General features: G+C 33.7%; 1 protein-coding gene across 4 annotated transcripts in view; it reads left to right on the top strand.

Moving 5' to 3' along the window:
- LOC121967811 (calmodulin-binding transcription activator CBT-like) overlaps window positions 1-19,872 on the top strand; it is an 81,011-nt gene that overhangs the window by 26,408 nt on the left and 34,731 nt on the right. For all 4 annotated transcript variants that reach the window (XM_042518300.1, XM_042518292.1, XM_042518288.1 and 1 more), the window contains 4 exons: window positions 12,256-12,301; window positions 13,774-13,960; window positions 14,337-14,474; window positions 14,553-14,608. In XM_042518300.1, coding sequence (XP_042374234.1) covers window positions 12,256-12,301; window positions 13,774-13,960; window positions 14,337-14,474; window positions 14,553-14,608 — 427 coding nt within the window. The remainder of the gene's footprint in view (window positions 1-12,255; window positions 12,302-13,773; window positions 13,961-14,336; window positions 14,475-14,552; window positions 14,609-19,872) is intronic.

Here is a 19,872-nt window from a genome sequence, read left to right as displayed (position 1 = left end):
GATGAATACAACAGAAGTCAACATGTTAATATATCATTAGTATGGTAGCAAAGAAGTCATAAGCTATATGCATCTTATAAATGCATAATGCACCTGGAATAATAAACTGACATCTGATCCATGTTTGGAACTCTCCTAACATACATTATGCATTCTAACTAATTAAATTGAATCAAATCCATGCATATAATGCTTCTAACAGGTACAATATTAATGCGGCCTTAGTAGCAATTAGTCGTGCTCATTAAAATCTGAGTATTTGTTGAGATAGCTTGCAAACAGATAACCATGCATAGTTGGCATACTCTGCCAATCATATCAACTAGAATTTGACTGAATTAGATAAAATCAAATTAGAATGAGGAATGATGATTTTTTAAAATCAGTGGCAGTATCTTGGTGGTTTCCAAATTCCATTGAGTAGACCTAGGTGGGGGGAATAATGGTGTTTGTCACTGTGAAGAGAAAGAGTTGTTATGTGGGCGATGGAGAAGAATGAAAATGCATGGGTCACAAAGAGTAGGTGATGGAAAGCCTATATCTTGTCAGCCTTGTTTGGAGTAAAAGATGAAGGGTCAGGACTTGGGAGGAGAAAGGTCACGAGGGTTTTAAATAATTTCCTATATTAAGCTCATTAGTTATTGGAACCACACACTATTATAGGGAACCATTAGTTAGTGGAACTTTTATTAATTGATTCATTGTTTCAATTCTAAAGTTGATCGCCGAGGCAGCCTTGGTAAGGGACAATTTGGCCTAGTTGCTAAGCAGTGCTTTTAGGCAACCCTGTTGAAAAGTAACCATTGTATAGCTGACGGCCAGATTCGCTATGCAGTTCAAGCATGCCAAAGAAAAACTACTAGTTTTTTATTAATTGTATTTAATAATATGATATTAGAAAGTAACCATTATTCTCCCTACACCCCTTGTTCATCAGAGCCTCCCACCCTATGTGACTTTTGCTGCCCTTTTTCATCTAATGTAGATGGCTTGCATCAACGTCCAATCATTTTCCGACCATCTTGTCTCTCTCTTCCTTATGTGCATGCCCCCTCTTTTTTTTGTATGTTTTTTGTATTTTTAAATTTCATTCAATCTGAGAACATTTAAAATGTTTTTTTAAGAATTTGTTTCAGTTTTTCTTAGCTGTCATGTAAAATATGAAATGATTTATTATTGCAGGTGATGCTTGCTTATCAATTATGATTGGTTTATTTGTAAATTTAGTTTGATTGATCATGAATATATTTTAGTGTAATACTTAATGTATATGCATACTCTGTACTTCTTTTATTTTAATTTGAATGCCTAGCCCCCACCAGCCACTTAGGCTGTAGTCGGTTGGCTATCTATCGCTTCAGAATCGTCTTTTGATAGTTGAATTTGTGTAACATACTATTTAACCAATGATTGAAGTGTCGAGTTGTGACAATTGACATGTGTGAAATTATTCATTTTGCTTGGTCGACGCACAAGATTTGGATAATAGAGTTGGGATGTACATCAGAAACTACTTTAGTATAAGAGTGGCAACGCACAGTGGAAACTGAGAGGTAGAGAGACTAAGGGAGAGAAGGGAGGTGAAGGTACAGAAAGAATCTTGAAGAGAAGGACCATGGTGGGAGAGAGGGATGGGTAATATGGAGGAATAGGAGGAGAGGGAGAGGAGTATATGAAGAAAGAGGGAAAATAAAACTCTTTTAAAAATACTATTGACCATAAATTGATATACAATATATATAGAACTTCTAAATTAGTTAAATAAATTCAAATGACGCGCAGCTAGATTGAACCCGCTTGATTCAAATCACCATGTCTATTTGATGGACTCTACCTAATCCTAAACCAATTTTCATTTGACTCTCAAAACTTGAAATATCAGTTTGATTTAGCTTAAATGTAAAAAAAAATAATTTCAAATGCAAACATTTTAAATAGGATAAAAAATAGATATCTAAGACCATTAAAGATTTTTTAATGTTTAGAGAGATGGAGAGATTACACGAGAAAGTGACGAGAGAACTAACATTCGATGAGATCATGTCGAGCTTCGTCTCCTTGCCCTTTGACTCTCAATTTTGTCTTGAGTATCAAGAAAAAATCAACTTTGATTCAAACGTTAAGAAAAAAAAGTGTTCAATATGACATTTAGATTATGTTACGAAAATAAGTTGTTTATTTCTATTTCACTATTATAATTTATTTTATTTAAATCATTGAGGATTTTACTGTTTATGGCCCGACAAAGGTTGTTAATTGCCGTCTAGATAATTTATTAAGGTGTTTAGTGGGTAAAAATGGATATTTAGGACTCAATTTTGCCACTTGTTGATATTTTTTAACAACAATTGAGTAAACTAATCTACTGGTCATTGGTTGTAGTTTATTCAAAAATCAAAATTGTGTATGGGTCGAACGCTCGTCAACCAATTGACTTGATTCTCTTACCTACCACTTCTCATTCTTTAAAGTTAGCTGAGAGTTTTACTTAGGGATGTAAATGAACCAAGCGTTCGTGAATAAGCTTGGTGTTCGGCTTGGTAAGAGCTTGTTTATGTTCGTTTAATATATACAAGATTAATTAAATAAATAAGTTTGAACAACCCGTTAAGCTAAACAAATAAGTTTGAATACATATATGTTCAACTCGTTAACGTTCGTAAATAATGTTTGTGAACAATGTTCACGAACCATATTCATTAATAAAATTCTTTTCAATATACTAAATAAACAATAGAATAAAATAAAATAAAATAAAATAAATAAATAAATTTAAATTATCAAGCTCAATAACCAATCAAACAACTAAAATTTCAACAATTAAACAAGCTTGAATTGAGAGCTCGATGACATCTAAACGAGCCAAGCTCGAACTAAGCTCAAGCCAAGCTCGAACCAAGCTTAAGCCCAGCTCGAACCAAGTTTAAGCTAAGCTTGAATTGCGAGCTCGATAACATCTAAACGAACCAAGCTCAAGCCAAATTTCAAACAAGTTTAAGCTCACAAAAAATAAGCCAAGCGAAGCTTGAACAATCATTTCAAAAACTTAGTTTATTTTAAGCTCGGATCGGCTCGGTTACCTTATCAAACAAGCTTGAACATCCCAAAGCTCGACTCAGCTTGTTTATAACCCTAGTTTTACTAAGCGCATTAGAGAGATTTATATCGATGTAGGAGAAAAATCGCATTAAGTAATGAGATTTATAAAATACAAGCTAATGCACATCGTAAGTTTAAGGAGTACAATGTAAGGGATTATGTAATTGCCCGCATTCACCTAAAATGTTCTTCTAAAAACTCTTTCAAAAAACTTCATGCTCGCTTTTGTGGTCCATTTCAAATTGTGAGAAAAATTGAAATGAATGCATCTGTTGTTGACTTGCTTGTTAATTTTAGCATCAATGAAGGTTTAAAATTTTGACCCGTGCTGAAGTTTCAATCTCAAACTGGAACGATACGGTTTTGGTATTGTGCCGTGTCGATACGATTTTAATATTTTTATTTATTTATATATAGTAATTATAAGATAAATATGCTTATGGTGTATATAAAAATAAATTGTATATTGAATTTGTATAATTTCTCAATTATTGAATAATTTAATATTATTAGAAAAAATAATTAAATATTTTTTAAATAAAATTGATTTATCAATAACTCAAATTAAAAGTGATCTATCTATAATAATAAATATATAAATTAATATAAAGATATATAATAATTATATAAATTAATTATTTATTCATTTAATTAATTATTAATTAAATAATATATATTTTAAATAATAAAAAATATAAAATAATAAAAAATTATCAGAAAATAAATCTAATTCATTAGAATTTTTAATATATTTTTAAATTTTTTTAAAAATTTTAAATAAAATTTAAAATAATATAAAATAATAAAAAAATTAGAATATAAATAAGAATTATTAAAATTTCAAAATAGTAATTAATAAAATTTCTTAAATTTATTTTAATATTAAATATATTTTTAATATATTTTATTAGGATAATTTAATTAGGGTTTATAAAAGCCTATTCGAAATATCACGCGTATCTTAGGAATTGTTTAAATTAATTAAATAGAAAATTTAATTTTGGAAAAAAAACGTTGCTGCCTTCCCTAAATTCACCGTTGCCCGCTCGTGGTGGATCAGGGGACACGCCCGGCGGCGTCGGAAGCGTCGCCGGAGGCATCCCGCGATGCCTTCAACGCCGCAGGAGGCGCTCCGCGACGGCTCGGCGCCGCTGGAGGCATTCTAATGCTTTCAGCGCCGCCGGAGGCGTCCCGTGACTTCTCCGACACCATTTGCAACGTGTCGAGACAGGGATGCCTTCGATGCCGGTTTCACTTGTTCGGCGGGACGATAAAAACTGTCCGTGCCGGGCGGCACGGAACGATATTTCATTTCATGGCATCAATTCCAATTTTCAATATTGAGGACTTATTGCAATATAGAGGGGCATTAGAACATTCGTGTTTGCCTATTGATTTGCAAGTCGCGTACCTATGGTGTCGGTTCCCATGCTTCCATTTATGACATAACCGTCTTATCAAATTGACTTAGATCATCAAACAATGATATCTCTTTACCGAAGTACCCATAGATATCTAGTTTGTAGGAAAGGACTGTGTCACACTTGGATAACTGAAGATGAGCTTAGAGAGCTATCTCTTGAACTTCTAAAAAAATTAGAGTTGCAACCACTTGGCTTAGCTAGAGAGATGCCACCACCTCGTGCCAATGTGTGACGCTGATTGACTTGATTTCTGAGTTCAATCTCTCTACTAAATGGAGTTGAGTTCTATTTTGGTCGAGGAGAATAATGCAGAGAAGGAAATAAATTATCATTAGTAGACAACATTTGAAGAAATAAAAAAAAAGGACCGCCCGGTGCACGAAGCTCCCGCTATGCGGGGTCCCGGGGAAGGATCCATTGTACGCAGCCTTACCCTGTTTTTTGCAAGAGTATTTGAACCCGTGATCTTTTGGTCACAAAACAACAACATTTAAAGAAATGAATTAAAGAAATTTCAAATTAACACTTCACTGATAAAACAAAATAAATTGAAGAATATTAAAGTATAAAGTGGCTGCAATAATTACATATTTGATTTGTTTGTTATAATTAGTATTTTCTATTTAGACAATAAATAGGGAATTAATTCTGATTTTTACTAAATTATAATATTTTTCTTATTTAACATATTTATTTCTATATTTGTTATTGAGTCAAGTTATAAATGGAGTCTAAAGTTCTATATTTTAACATCTTGAATTAATTGATTTTTCACTTTTTTTTTGTTAGAGTTTATTCCTTTTGGTGAGGATCTTGTTTTGTTCATCCATTGTGCTACATTAGATGCCCTTTTGATGATAGATCAACAAATGTAGGGATAGCAATGGGGCGGGGTGGGGGCGGGTTTGCCATTCCCATCCCCGCCCCGTTCTCATTTTTTCGGGTTCGGGGATTCCCCGAACCCGAACCCACGGGGATCAAATCCCCATCCCCGCCCCCATTCCCGTCTCATTTCCAAATTTAATTTATATTATTATTATTATTATTTAATAATTATTATTAATGATAATATTAATATTAATATCAATATTAATAATATTATTATTAATAATATTTTCAAAAATTTTAATATTAATATTAACACTATTATTAATATTTTTTTAAAAAATCATATTATTATTTATTAATATTAATAATAATAATATTCGGGGCGGGTTTGGGGATGGGGATAGTATTCCCATACCCGCCCCATCCCCGAAAAATCGGAGATCCCCATCCCCATTTCGGGTTTTCCCCGCGGGGCCCCAAACCCGCGGGGAAAATTGCCATCCCTAAACAAATGGGTGTCATCTTGATGATTGAGGAAAAAAGGGGTGCCCATTTGATTTTTGCCTAATAATTCTTTGCTAATGAGATTTCTTCTCAGTTTTTACTATTATGGTAAAAATTACCACTTATTTTTGTTTAAAATTCTTAAACATATTATTTGATAGTTATTTTTATTTAGTTTTTTTGAACATACTAGTTAAAATTTGATGTGATATGATATTGCATATATAATTAAATAGGTTGATTTTAGTGGGATTAGTGTAGTTTTATTTCAGATATTTGTTTGTTAGAATTTGATAATGCAAGATCTGACTTTTTTTTTTTTTAAATTTCTTGAATGAATATTAGTTTCTTTGCCCTTAACAGAGTTTAATATTTATCATTCATAAGGTTCTTGATTTTCTTTTGTTCTCCCATATACTATTTGTTGATTTTGATCCAATCCATTTTATCGATTCTATAAGATTGAGGCTTATATTTTTCAATTGAGTGATACATGATTGATACAAATATGGAAACTGATATTGACCGTCATTTCTTCACAATTGAAGGATGATGCATCATTGTAGACAATTGGTTGTCGTACAAAAGTAATAATTACATCTGAGTTTGAGGTTAGATTCTTGTTGCATAGGTTGGATTCTTCCTCTTTGGTTATGCAGCCACACCTTCTCTAATGCTTATATGCTTACAGCCAACATTTAAAATCTCGTTCCGTGCCACTTGGCACGGACAGATTTTATCGTTCCGTCACGGGAGCGAAATCGGCACAGGTGCCGCGATAATTTTGCCGCGTCATCGCTTGCGCCACGCACGACAGACGGAATCCAACACGCGCCCCTTCTTTGCAAACGGTTGGAGGCGTCCTAGATGCACAACGTCGCGTCGCGAGACACCCGTGCGATGCCCTACTACTAGTACCAAAATTAAAAATTTTGATTTAATCAATTTAAATAATTTCCAACTTACAGGTGATATTTCGAAAAGACTTTTATGAACTTTAATTAAATTTTCTTAATAAAATATATCTTTAAAATAAAAAAATTTAATTTTTTTATTAATTAATATGCTGAAATTTTATTTTTTACTGTTCTAAATTTTATTTAAAAATTCTATTTTTTTAATAAATTTGATTTATATTCTAATATTTTTTATTATTTTGTATTGTTTTAAATTTCATTTAAAAATTCTAAAAATTTATAAAAAAGTTCTAAAAGTTTATAAAAAATTTCTAAAAACAATTATAATAATCAGATTTATATTCTAATAAATATTTTTGATTTTTTAAAAAATTATAATAATCAGATTTATATTTTGATAAATTTTTTAAAATCAATATGTAACTTATTTTAAATTATGCACAATAATTATATTTATCTAATAATTACTATATATAAATAAAATTTTTTGAAATAGTATCGACACGACATGATATTGAAACCGTATCGTTCCAATCTGATATTGAAATCTTAGCACGGGTCGAGATTTTAAACCTTGCGTACAAGATCCATCCCACTAAGATTTTGTAATAGGATGTCTACAAAAGAAAATTTGACTTAAATTTCATAATATCAAATTCACTCCTGTCATCTACATGCAAACCTTACCTTGCAGTATGCATTTGCGTGATACGATGCATTTTAATGGAATTGATAACAAGAGAACATGATTGTGGAGGCAAGAGAATTCTGAATTATTCATAACCATTTAATACTCTCCTCACATTCACATTTCATCCTTATGATAATTGCCTTCATCCAATAACCCTTGTTGGTTTTGATCCATAACATTGTTTAGCATTAATTGACACTTATTTCCCTATTTGACCAATAATCTCAGTCAACAAAATCATATAATTGTTAACTTTACCAATTCTTGATCTTATCTAATCCTTGGTTTATCCTAGCAATGGTTTTTAACTATATACCATTGCTCAGGCATTTGTGGTAGGGGTAGCACCTATGATCTTCTATATGCAATTGGCTTTGCTATGTGACCATATATGCGTTCTATATGGCCACATATGTGTGCGTACATCCAACAACAACTAAATTTTATCCCACTAGGTGGGATTTGACTATATGGATCCTTTTACTTCATTGGGCTTTATCCCTACTATATCATCATTTATATTTAAATAAATTTTATCTAATTTTATTTGTCATAGTTTTACATCGTCTAACTGGAGCATTTTCTCAGTTATCTAAGTCCATGTCCGTACTCTTAAAGGTGTCTCCTAGAGTTTCCTTTGCAACATTGACTTTCTCTCTAATACTTTTTATTATCTTGCCCCTCCTTGTATGTCCGCACATCTAATTTGATATCCTCTATCTCTGCAACTCTCATCTTATGCTCATGTACTTAAGTTATAGTTTCCATATAACATAGCAGATTTAACCGTCGTTTTGTAAAACCTTTTTTTAAGTCTTAGAGGGTACTTTAAGATTACAAAGAACACTGCTCTCCTCTATTTCAACTATTCCACTTGTATTCTATATAAGACATCTTTCTCAATCTCTCTATCCCTTGTAAAAATGATCCTAAATACTTTAAACTTTCCATTATAGACTTGCCATCTCCTATCTTAACAATTTTCTCATTGTGTCTAATATTGTTAAACTTAAATTTTATATATTCCGTCTTTACACTACTAAGCCTAAAACTTTTCACTTCTAGCATTTCTCGCCAAGATTCTAGTTTAGTATTTACTTTTTCACGTATCTCATTTACCAAAACAATATCATTTGTAAATAACATGTATCACGGTACCTTGATGTGTCGTTCGTCCATGATTAATATAAAATGATAAAGATTTCAAGCTGATTCTTGATGTAACTCTATCCTTATGGGAAACACGTTGGTTAATCCGTTTAAAGTTATATCCTTAATTAGTTCAATTTACGCTATGCTAACACTTCTCTTTTTTTAGAATTTTCTATATAATTTCCCTTGGGACTCTATCATAAGTTTTTCTAGGTTGACGAATACCATGTGTAAGTCTTGCTTCTGTTCTAATAATTTTCAATTAGTTGCACGAGAAGATGTATAGTTTCTATCAAGGTTTAAAATTTTGACCCATGCCGAAGTTTCAATCTTAGACTATAACGATACGGTTTCGGTATCGTATTGTGCCGTGCCGGTATAATTTCAGTATTTTTTAAATATAAAATATATTAATTTAAAAAGTAAAATATTTAACATAAATATTAAAAAAATAAACAAAATAAACAATATAAAAAATAATTTATAAAAAAGGAAAAGATATGAAAATAGATAAATAAATAACTAAAAATTTTATTATAATTTTTAAATTAAAATAATTGAAATATAAAATTAATTAGATAATTTTATTAGGGTAATAGGGTTTAATAAAACATCTTTAGATTATCTCCATCACAGTTAGGAGTTGATTAAAATAATTAACATAAGGTTAATTAAAAAAAATCCGAAATCCAACACCACTGACGAGCTCGTGTGACTTCGGTGCTGCCGCGGGTTCCGCGACCCCTCAGCCATGGTCGCGGGGATCATGTGACTCCTCCGGCACGATTGCAGCGGTCGTGCAACCCCTCTGCAGTGGTCGCAGGGTCGCACGATGCCTCCGCAGCGACAGCGGAAGGGTTATGCAACCTCTCCGCTGCTGTTGCGGGGTTGAGCGACCCCTCCGCTGTGGCCGCAGGGTCGCGCAATACATCGCAGTTGTTGTGGGTCTGGTGCCGAGGTCGTGCCGATGCCGGTTGCCGGGTGGAACGAGATGTTTTGCCTGTTTCGACTGTCTCGGCACGAAACTTTAAACCATGGTTTCTATTATTGGCCTTCCAACATAAATCCAAATTTATTTTCGATCACCATGATCTCCTTCCTTAGTCTTTTTTCTATTACTTTTTAAAAAAGTTTCATAGTATGGTTCATTAATTTAATACTTCTATAACTTCCACAATTTTATACATTTTATTTATTCTTATATAAGGGAATTAAAGTACTTACCTCCACTAATCAGATATTTTTTTTCATTTTTAATATCGAATTGAATAAAATTTAATACTTTGTTTCCTTAGGCGCTTTCAAACCTTTATGTCCAACTACTTTGCTATTGTGCATCCCATTTAAATTATTTCACTTCTTAAATTTGAATTTTATAATAAAAATTTAAATTTTTATATTCATTTGACCTATTTAAATTACTTTAATTAATTACTTAAACTTTTATTAAAAAGTTAGATGAAAATATCTCTTCCATCTCTCTTTTATTTCCTCATTATTTAATAAAATCCTATTGTATTTATCTTTAATACATTTTATTTAGATAAGATCTCTGGTATTTCTCTCTCTTATTTTATCTATTCTATAAATATCACTTTCTTCTTTTGTATCCAATTTCGATATAAGCATTCAAAAACTTCATTCTTGTCTTCATTTACTGCTTTCTTGGCTATTGTATACTTTTTAAGTTTTCGTCGTTCATATAAGTGTATAATATTTTATAGGCCGTTTGTTTTTTTTTCACTTTCTCATTTCATTACCAAGATTTTTTAGTTGGTGGTGCATGTCCTTTGACTCACCGAGCAAACTCTTGGTTACTATTTTCAACTTTGTTACTATTTTATCCCATGTCATATAATACTTGTACTCCTACTCTTTTTAAATTTATTTTGTTTCTCATCCTTTAACTTTCACTACTTAATTTTAGGAGTTGTATATATTTTTTTTTCTATTGATACTATGCGTGAGCCGTATATCCAACACGACTAACCTATGTTGGGTTGTTAAGTTTTCTATAGGGACCTTGAAATCTTTACAAATTTTTCTATCCTTTTTTCAAACTATAAGAAAGTCAATTTACTTTTGAATGTGACCGAGTGTTATTCTTTTTTCTTAAAAAACGAATTAACTAGTATAAGGTTATATGTTATCGCAAAATCTAATATAATTTTCTCTCATTTTTTTGTTCCAAACTCATAACCCCCATGCACCCTATTGCATTCCCCATTTTTCACTCCTATATGCCCATTTAGGTCTTCTTTTATTAAAATCATTTTGGTTGGCTATATGTTTTGTAATACATCATTTAGGTCTTCATCTAATCCCTACTTAAGTGCATATATGCTAATTACATTAATAATTTTTTTTGCCACCTTTTTAATTATTCCTACTACTTTATTCTGTAGTGAACTATCGACAACAATACCTACTCCATTCAAATCGATTAGAGTCGAACCAAATCAAATAAAAATCCTAATTCGTCCTAGTCCACAAATAAGCTTCTTATAGGCAAATATTTGTTTTTGGTAACCCAAGTATTCACTTGTACACTTTTTTATGTATTCAATTATATGCATTCTGCCTATATCTGACATGTTCATTGTTATATATGTGTTTTTTGTAGGATGGTTGTAGATATTTTTATGGAAAGTTATTAATTCAACAACTTGAGCAATATACTTTATTATATATAAAGCATTATTGTCAATATAACTTTTTGAATATATTTTAGCATATGCTCTCACATCTGTCTTAGTGTGTTGCATATATGTTCTGCCTATTTGATTCTTGTTCTACTTGATTGATAATCCTTGCCTGTTAGATTGATCAACCCTTGTGCATTGGCCTACTTACGTGAATAATATATCTTCGCCCCTAGTTTTCAATGAAACTAGTTTTCTGTCGTCACTCAGCTTATCCTTGATTCCTGAATCTTCCAACAATTATATAGTATTATCTATTCAATATTCCCACCTTAACCGTATAGCCATTCGGGCCATTACAACCATAATCATATGTGACCAACCAGCACCCTTAGTCTTCGACACCAATCTCAACCTCTCCAAGCAGTTACCTAACCTAGTACCTCTTTACCATGCTATCATGGCCACCCTTTCAACCTCAAACAACCTTATTGTCTGCATACAACTAAATTCATCCTTACAAGAAAAGGACCACTTTTATTTGAACAGAGAAGTCCCATACAATTAGAATAATTTTCTACTTAATCAACAAATTACATGAATGAGTTGTACCTTACAACTCAATATACACTTGAGATCATAGTTTCAAAAACAGTTTTATGTTTGTTGACATGATTGCGACAATGGTGATGAAGCTTGAGTGAGATATTACAAGGGCCAACCTTCTGTAAGCTCGAGGGCTAGGGTTTTGTTCCTGTGATGAAGCAAGGAGGGATCTTCTGTAGGATTGACTTGGTGCCGTTCTCCTGTTTTCATCATCTGAATCTTCTTCCTATTCTTCTTTTTCTCACAGCGCATTTCATTATTTGAGCCATCTTTACCATTCGTCATTTTCTATAATATTGATATCCATGCCTTATTTATAATCTCCATTATTTTCTTTGAATATGTGCTAAGCTGCATAAAATCAATACTGATATAAATTCATTCTTATTCAGGAGCTTGGAGCGCATAGTTCTCGTGCACTACCGTCAAACATCAGAGGTCTTTCAACCCTTTCGAAGTCTTATGCAAAGTTCTATACTAATGATTTTAATGCATTCAAAAAAAATGTAAATCTGATTTCTTGTAGCGATGGGGAAGGAGTATAAATCTCGTGTAGCTCAATGCTATGCCACATGGTTTTAATGAATCAACATGACATCTCAGTTTAGTCTCTTGTGAAATGCTATAAGCTATTGTTATGGTATATAAAACTTAGATGAGTGAAATATCATTGATTTAAGCTTAATCATTTTGGTGCATTGTGACGCCATGTCATAAGAAGCAACCTAGTGCTATGCACGATGATTTCCAACTTAAGAAAGTTGTTTCACTGTTATTTGAGCTTCACATATTGATAACTAGGTCTTGGGGCTTTTATTGTGCTACAAGTTTATGTGGGGTGAAATTGAACACCGAGGAGTGCGTTTAACAGAGATCGACAAGGTTTAGACAGATAGGATCCTCTGGTCCGCAATTTGTGGACTAGAGGATGATCCACTGATTGTGATTGGTGGATCATGATGGACCCCATTTGTTTAAGTGATGGGGTCCATCAAAATAAACCAATCCACAAAGTGGACCATCCTCTAGTCCGTAAATTGTGGACCAGAGGATCCGTGCTCAGGTTTAGATGAGTGAACTGTCATTATCTTGAACTTAGGACAGTGATTAAGGCCTATCTACTAATGGATTTGTTATACCATTATGATGATTGTGACGAATTTCATGGGTTATAGTGCCTCCCTTGGCTTGTGGTTTCTTTTGAGAGGCATTGTTTGCTTCCAATCCCCTCCCTACCTCCTCTTTTTTGTTAAATGAATGTTTCTGGTGTTGGTGCATCACAAGTGGAGCCATTAGCAGATGTGTATCTCAATTAGTAATCTCACTGTTATATGTCTCAGTCAGTCAGTCTCACATAGAAGAAAGAGGAACTCGACAATATAACTTGTATTATCACTGGTTGATGAATGAAGGTAGGGTTCTCTTTATAGACCCTACCCAAACCTAGTCTCCTAAGACATGGTGTGTCTTTTACTAGGTCTGCTAGCTTTGGAAAATAAGAAAAAAAAAAGAAGAATTTTACAGCCTTTTTCTAAAATACTACAACTTTTTAATTTTAATCAGTTTAGTTATTGCCAGTTCATATGGTCTTTGAGTCGACAGTGGCTGTGTTTTTTATAAATTTATTTTTTTATTTTAGATTTGGTGTTCTTGAGAACCTCTTTCAGAATGCGAATGTCATTAAATAAATAGTAATGTATTTCAAAACTGTTTGGTTTTTCTTTATATAGAATGAATTCCAGAAATGCTGGCATGGTTCATGCAGAATTGAATATGCTGAGGTTGCCTTGGTCTGTGTTTACAATCAACACAAACTTGCTAGTCACTTACAACTAGGCATGGCATCAAGAGATTAATTATTCCATAGAAGTATAGTTTTCCTTGTTCTTAGTATGTCTCCATGGTATCAGGACAATGCAGTTCAAGGAATTCCTGCATCATTAGAATGCACTGAGGTTTTATCATCAAAAAACAGGATGCATAGTGGTTCTCCATCAACGCCAGTGCATTCGGCTACTGATTCTGCCCATTCAGAGGAGTTGGGATCTGCAGTTGTATCGGAAGAAACTTTGGGAGAATATCATGTCAGCTGCACTGGTGAGACAGCTGTTCAAATTCTCTTCTGCCGGTTAAGATTGACATGCGAAACTTCCCCAACAAACGAATTACTATATACATACACATATGTATGTGTGTATGGATGTATATATATGTATATTGGGCCCTAACAAATTTTTTTAGAGTCTTGTGTATAATCATTTTCTCAAATAATTCTTCCCAATATGACATTTTCCTTCATTTTCATCTTTAATAATTTGTTGATAGTGCCTGATTATGTTATACCTTCAGACTGATATGAATGACACTCATAGAATTTGACCTCCATGATTTATATTTCGAATACTTTCTTGTGTGGTGGTTCTACAGTGAAGCTTCATCAACCTTTGAGTTTATACATTCTCTCATCTTTCAGGTTCTACTAGTACGCCATTGATGGATAACTGCAATGATCTTCAAAATCATGAGTTCAGTCTCCACGATATTAACACACTTGAATGGGATGAACTTGTTGTGTCTACTGTTGACGATGATTCACCTGTTACGAGAGATGGTAATGACATTATGCCAATAAGAAAGTGGATCATCCTTTCATCCTTATCTAAGAATCTTACAATGGTTTCTTTCACAGGTGATGGTTTATCCAGTTACCAGCAAAGTAATGATATTAGAAATTCCATTAACGCTGTAAGTGAATTGGTAAATGCTCTATTGATTGAAACCTGGAATTAAGAAATAGATTTTTATGGCCTTTAAAGGATGAAAATTATTGCTAAAAGTTTTCAACTTAGGTCAGAAAATTAGTGGTCTACTTAACACTTAGCAATTTATCCTAGAATTTATTTTGTGTAAAGTCTAAATTTCCTTTGAGGCCTCTCATTAAGTCTTTTAGGCGATTGGCGAGCTTTTAGGTGATAGAAAGTTCTAGTGGATGGACATTTCACAGTGAATACAAATTTGTAGCCCACAATAGATTACCTTGAGGGAGATGAACTTACTCCTATGTTCTGTTGGAGAATGCAGTAGAGTTATGTGTAAATATGTAATTAGGGGCTATAATATATAAAGGCGAAAAGGGCTACCTAGGGATCCAATAAAAAATAATTTCCCCTTAATCTTAACATGGTATCAAAGCTATTTGAGAGGGAATTCATTTATGTTTAATCTGTTCCAATCTTGGATCCTATGTCTGTGCGTGTAGTAGCTTAAGGATTTTATATTTACCTAAAGAGTGCTCCAACAAAATGAATCTTTTGTGATGAAGGTTATGATTAGAAGTTCGACAAATAAAGAATCTAAATTTGGTTTTGTATTCTGTTAGAAGGGAACTTTATTTCCTGAATGAGCAAGAAGCATATAGTGGTGGCAAAGTCAAGTACAAAGTAAGAATATATAGTATGGCCTAACAATGTACAAGCTCATTCAGGCTCAGCATTTAATGATGTGGCAAAAGGCGAAATCGCTCGCCCCAGCGCCCCCGTCGCACCCGACCCCAGTGTTGGTTGGTTCTAGGAAGATCGTACCGGTTCTACTATACAAAAATTTTGTACAAGTGTCGAACCTTTCCTATACAACCTATTGTGTTCTTTAGAAATTAAATTAGGAATCGCAAATGGAACTTAACATTATTGATTCCAAATTTAATTTATCTGTTCTTAATAGTTTAGATTTGGATCGCAAGTAGAACTTAACACTATTGATCCAAATCAACCTATGTTACAAATTCAATTAAATATCTATTTTGAAAATCGATTCTCAGGACAAACATGGCGAGGCACATGACCTTCTTGGGTATGGGAGCATCCACCACTGCCTCGACATAACATCTTAACGAAATTAAATATTTAATTTCCTAAAATAACATTAGGTTTAACCAAAAGAAACAATCGAATCACAAATTCGAAAAACAAATAAAAAAACACAACTTCGAAACAAATCCAAAACTCTAGAATCATATGCCTCTTGTGTTTGAAATTCGTACAAAAAAGAACTAGCATGATGCGGAAAATAATTACTAGTTATACCTATTCTTTGTATGCTAATAACCTCGAGATCTTCTGCCGTATTCCTCATCTCCTCTTGGACGTCGTGTGGGCGACGATCCTCCAAGATGAACACCACCCAAAGTCTTCTTCCTCCTCTAAAATCCGGCCACTACCACCACAAAGAAATAAGAGAGCAAGGGGAAAGGAGAGGGAGAGAGGGCCGGCCACAAGAGGGAGCACAAGCAAGAGAATAAGAATTGATTTCTCATGAGGCCCCCCCTCCCCTTCTTTTATATTACTTGCCCAAGGCAAATAAGGAAAAGATTTTTACAAAAATTAAAATCTTCCTCTTGTTTTTCCTTTTCCCCTTTTATTTTTCCTTTTGTTTCCCTTGATTGATTCAATCATTAATTGAATCATTGGTTGGATGATTGGCCGACCCCTTGCTTGGGCACCAAGCAAGGGTGGCCGACCCCTTTAAAGGAAGGAAATAATCTTGTAAAAAATTTTATAAGCAAAGAAGAAAAATTTTTATAAAATTTTGCAAGCTCTCTTTTAATTTCCTAATGTGGATGTTAAAAAAGGAAAGTTTTAAAAATTAAAACAAAGTTTTAAATTTTAAAACTTCTCTTCTAAAATTTCCTTTTTTAACATGATTACAAAAATAGAAAGTTTTAAATTTAAAACTTCTCTTCCTTTTTTCTAAAAACCATGAGGATGGTTAAAAACAGAATTTTTTTTTTTTTTTAAACTTTTAAACTTTCTTTAAACCATGTGACCTAATTCAAATAAGGAAAGTTTTATATTTTAAAATTTCTCTTTTAAAACTTATAGATATCTATAAAGAGAAGATTTTAAAAATTCAAAACACCCCTCCTAGTTTGAATTATATTGGCCGGCCCCTTCTTGCTTGGGCACCAAGCAAAGGGCCGACCCCCTCTTGGACATCAAGATGGGCTTTTCATGAGTGGATTTAAGGCTTCATTGAGGCTATGACAGGGACCTAGAGGAGAAATTAATTTTTACCTCCCGATGAGCTCAAGTATCCCGTGTTCGCCCCGAATACACAAATCAAGTTCATCAACTATAATTCATTCCACTAAAGAGTTATTATTGCACTACCGCACTAATCCCAAATTACATTATGGGCTCCTTATCATTAGTGTGTCAATCTCCCCGTATTTAAGATATTGAATGCCCATTAATTAATTGAGTTACTGACAACTCACTATAATTAATGTCTTAGCCCAAGAGTAGTACCACTCAATCTCATTGTCATGTCGGACTATGCCCACCTGCAGGGTTTAACATAACCATCCTTATGAGCTTCTCTTGGGGACATTTTCAACCTAGATTACTAGGACACAGTTTCATTCTATAATCAATAATACACACTATAAGTAATATCATTTCTCAACTTATCGGGCCTATTGATTTATCGAGCTAAATCTCACCCTTTGATAAGTTAAAGAAATAAATACTAAATATATGTGCTTGTTATTATATTAGGATTAAGAGCACACACTTTCATAATAACTATGATCTTGTTCTTTTATTAAGTCAGAATAAAAAGAACTTACCTTAAATGATTTTACTCAATACACTCATATTGTACTAGTGTAATTTATTAGTCAAGATAAACTAATACTTAATTACATTACGACTATTCCAACGGTTTGTTTCTTCCCATCTTAGTCGTGAGTAACTGTTTATAACTTATAAAGGACTGATAACATGATCTTCTGTGTGTGACACCACACACCATGTTATTGAACAACTACACTTAACAAATAAATGTAGTCATTTGACCAATGTGATTCTTTTATTTCAAAATAAATGTTTACTAAAGCTAGGCTTTTAGTATACACTCTAACAATCTCCACTTATACTAAAAGACTAGTCATGTGCTCTGCCCGATCAAAAGCTTTTGCTGGAAGAGCCTTAGTGAAAGGATCTGCTGATGTAATCTTGGCGACGACAACTTCTCCTCGCTTGACGATGTCTCGTATCAGGTGGTACTTGCACTCTATATGTTTACTCGCCTTACGGGCTCGTGGTTCCTTCGAGTTTGTTGCTATTATCATAATAAATTTGTGATGATTTTGGCGAATCGGAATCACATCTAAGTTCATTAGGAAGTTTAGACTTCTTTAGCGCCTCGGGTGCCCACATAGCTTCCGTGGTTGAGTCGAAATGCATTTAACACTCCTCCACTGATGGCTCCACCTCTAAAGTAAACACATAGCTTTGTAGACTTACTGTTGTCCCTATTTGATTGGAAATCCGAATCAGTGTAACCGGGAGCAAATCGTCTACTTGGTAAACTAGCGTATAATCTCTAGTCGTTCTCGGATATTTTAATATATACTGCAGTTCAATGTCTTTGTCTGGGTTACTTTGATATCTGCTAACCACGCCCACGACAAAATAGATATCCGGTCTCGTGCATAACATAGCATAACTGCCTTCATGTCCTCTATCTCCTTTGATGTCTTTGGAGACATATCTTTGGATAAAGCTATTTCATGCCTAAAAGGTAAGAAACCTTTCTTGGAGTTCTGCATAAAACGAGCGAGGATTGTATCTATATATGAAGCTTGAGATAGGCACAACATCCTTTTCTTGCGATCCCTTATGACTTTGATCCCAAGAATGTGTGCTCTTAAGTCCTTCATATCGAATTGTTTAAACAACCATACCCTTACATCTTATAACACCTTGACATTATTGCGATTAACAATGTCATCGTATAGTATAAGAAATACCACCACGTTTCCGTTACACTTTTTGTATCTGCGGGACTCGTCGGATTGAATAAATCCATATGACTGGATTACTTCATTAAACCGGATGTTCCAAGATCTTGAAGTTTGCTTCAATACATAAATGGACCGATTCAGCTTGCATACTAGATGTTCTTTGCCCTTTTCAATGAACCCTTCTGGTTGGTTCATATGGATATTTTCTTCAAGACTTCCGTTAAGGAAAGCTGTCTTGACATCCATTTGCCAAACCTCATAATCCATATAATGACGGATAAAGTATCTGGATAGACTTAAGCATAACCGGTGAAAAGTCTCCTCATAATCGATTCCCTCTTTACGAGTATACCCTTCGCAATGACCTTGCTTTGAAGGTTTACTTTCTTATCATCCTTCTTTGCTTTTGTTGATCCACTTGCTTTTACACGTCGGTGGTTCTGAGTTCGGACCTTATTAGAATCATAGACTTATTTACGAATTCATTGTCTTTTGCGAATCTGCGTCTTTATCTTGGAGTGCTTCGTCGTATGTCAGGGATTAGGTTCGTATTTACCCGGGATCGAACCAAGACTCTCCCAAAATATGAATCTCTCGGGTTGCCTTATAACCCTCCACATGAGACCGCCTCAGGTTGTGTATCGTATGTGACACGTGTTGCTTTCTTTTGGTACCGTCTTGTCTTGTTGGTACTAAAGTAGATGTGTCCTCTCTTATTTCTTATAATTTTACTCATGGGCTTATGATTCATTACATAATCTTCTAAAAATCGAGCATTGGTCTTAACATCTTCGATTTTAGGATTATAAAACAAACCCCTTTCGTTCCATAGGATATCCTGACAGACGTACTTACGTATGTGATTCCACTGTCGATATCTCCTTGACACGTGTCTTTGAACTACCCAATATCCGGATATGATTGATTAGGCTTACGCCCGTTCCACGATTCCGTGGGAGTAGAAGGAATTATTTTAGAAGGTACCGTATTGAATGTACTTTGTTTCGGGCGTATCCCAAAGCAATTTAGTAATTCGAATAACTCATCATCGATCTAACCATTTCCATAAGAGTCCTATTCCTTCGTCATACCACACGGTGTACCAGGTGCGAACAATTGGGATTGAATCCCTTTGATAAGTAATTCCTAAACTCTCCGAAGAGATATTCCGATCAGACCGTAGTGTCTTGATACTTTTACCAAGACG

This window comes from Zingiber officinale, chromosome 1B (genome assembly GCF_018446385.1).
Source record: "Zingiber officinale cultivar Zhangliang chromosome 1B, Zo_v1.1, whole genome shotgun sequence".
In the NCBI taxonomy this organism is placed as follows: domain Eukaryota; kingdom Viridiplantae; phylum Streptophyta; class Magnoliopsida; order Zingiberales; family Zingiberaceae; genus Zingiber; species Zingiber officinale.
The sequence above is the reverse complement of the archived record's forward strand: the minus strand, read 5'-3'. Positions and strand labels throughout refer to the sequence as shown.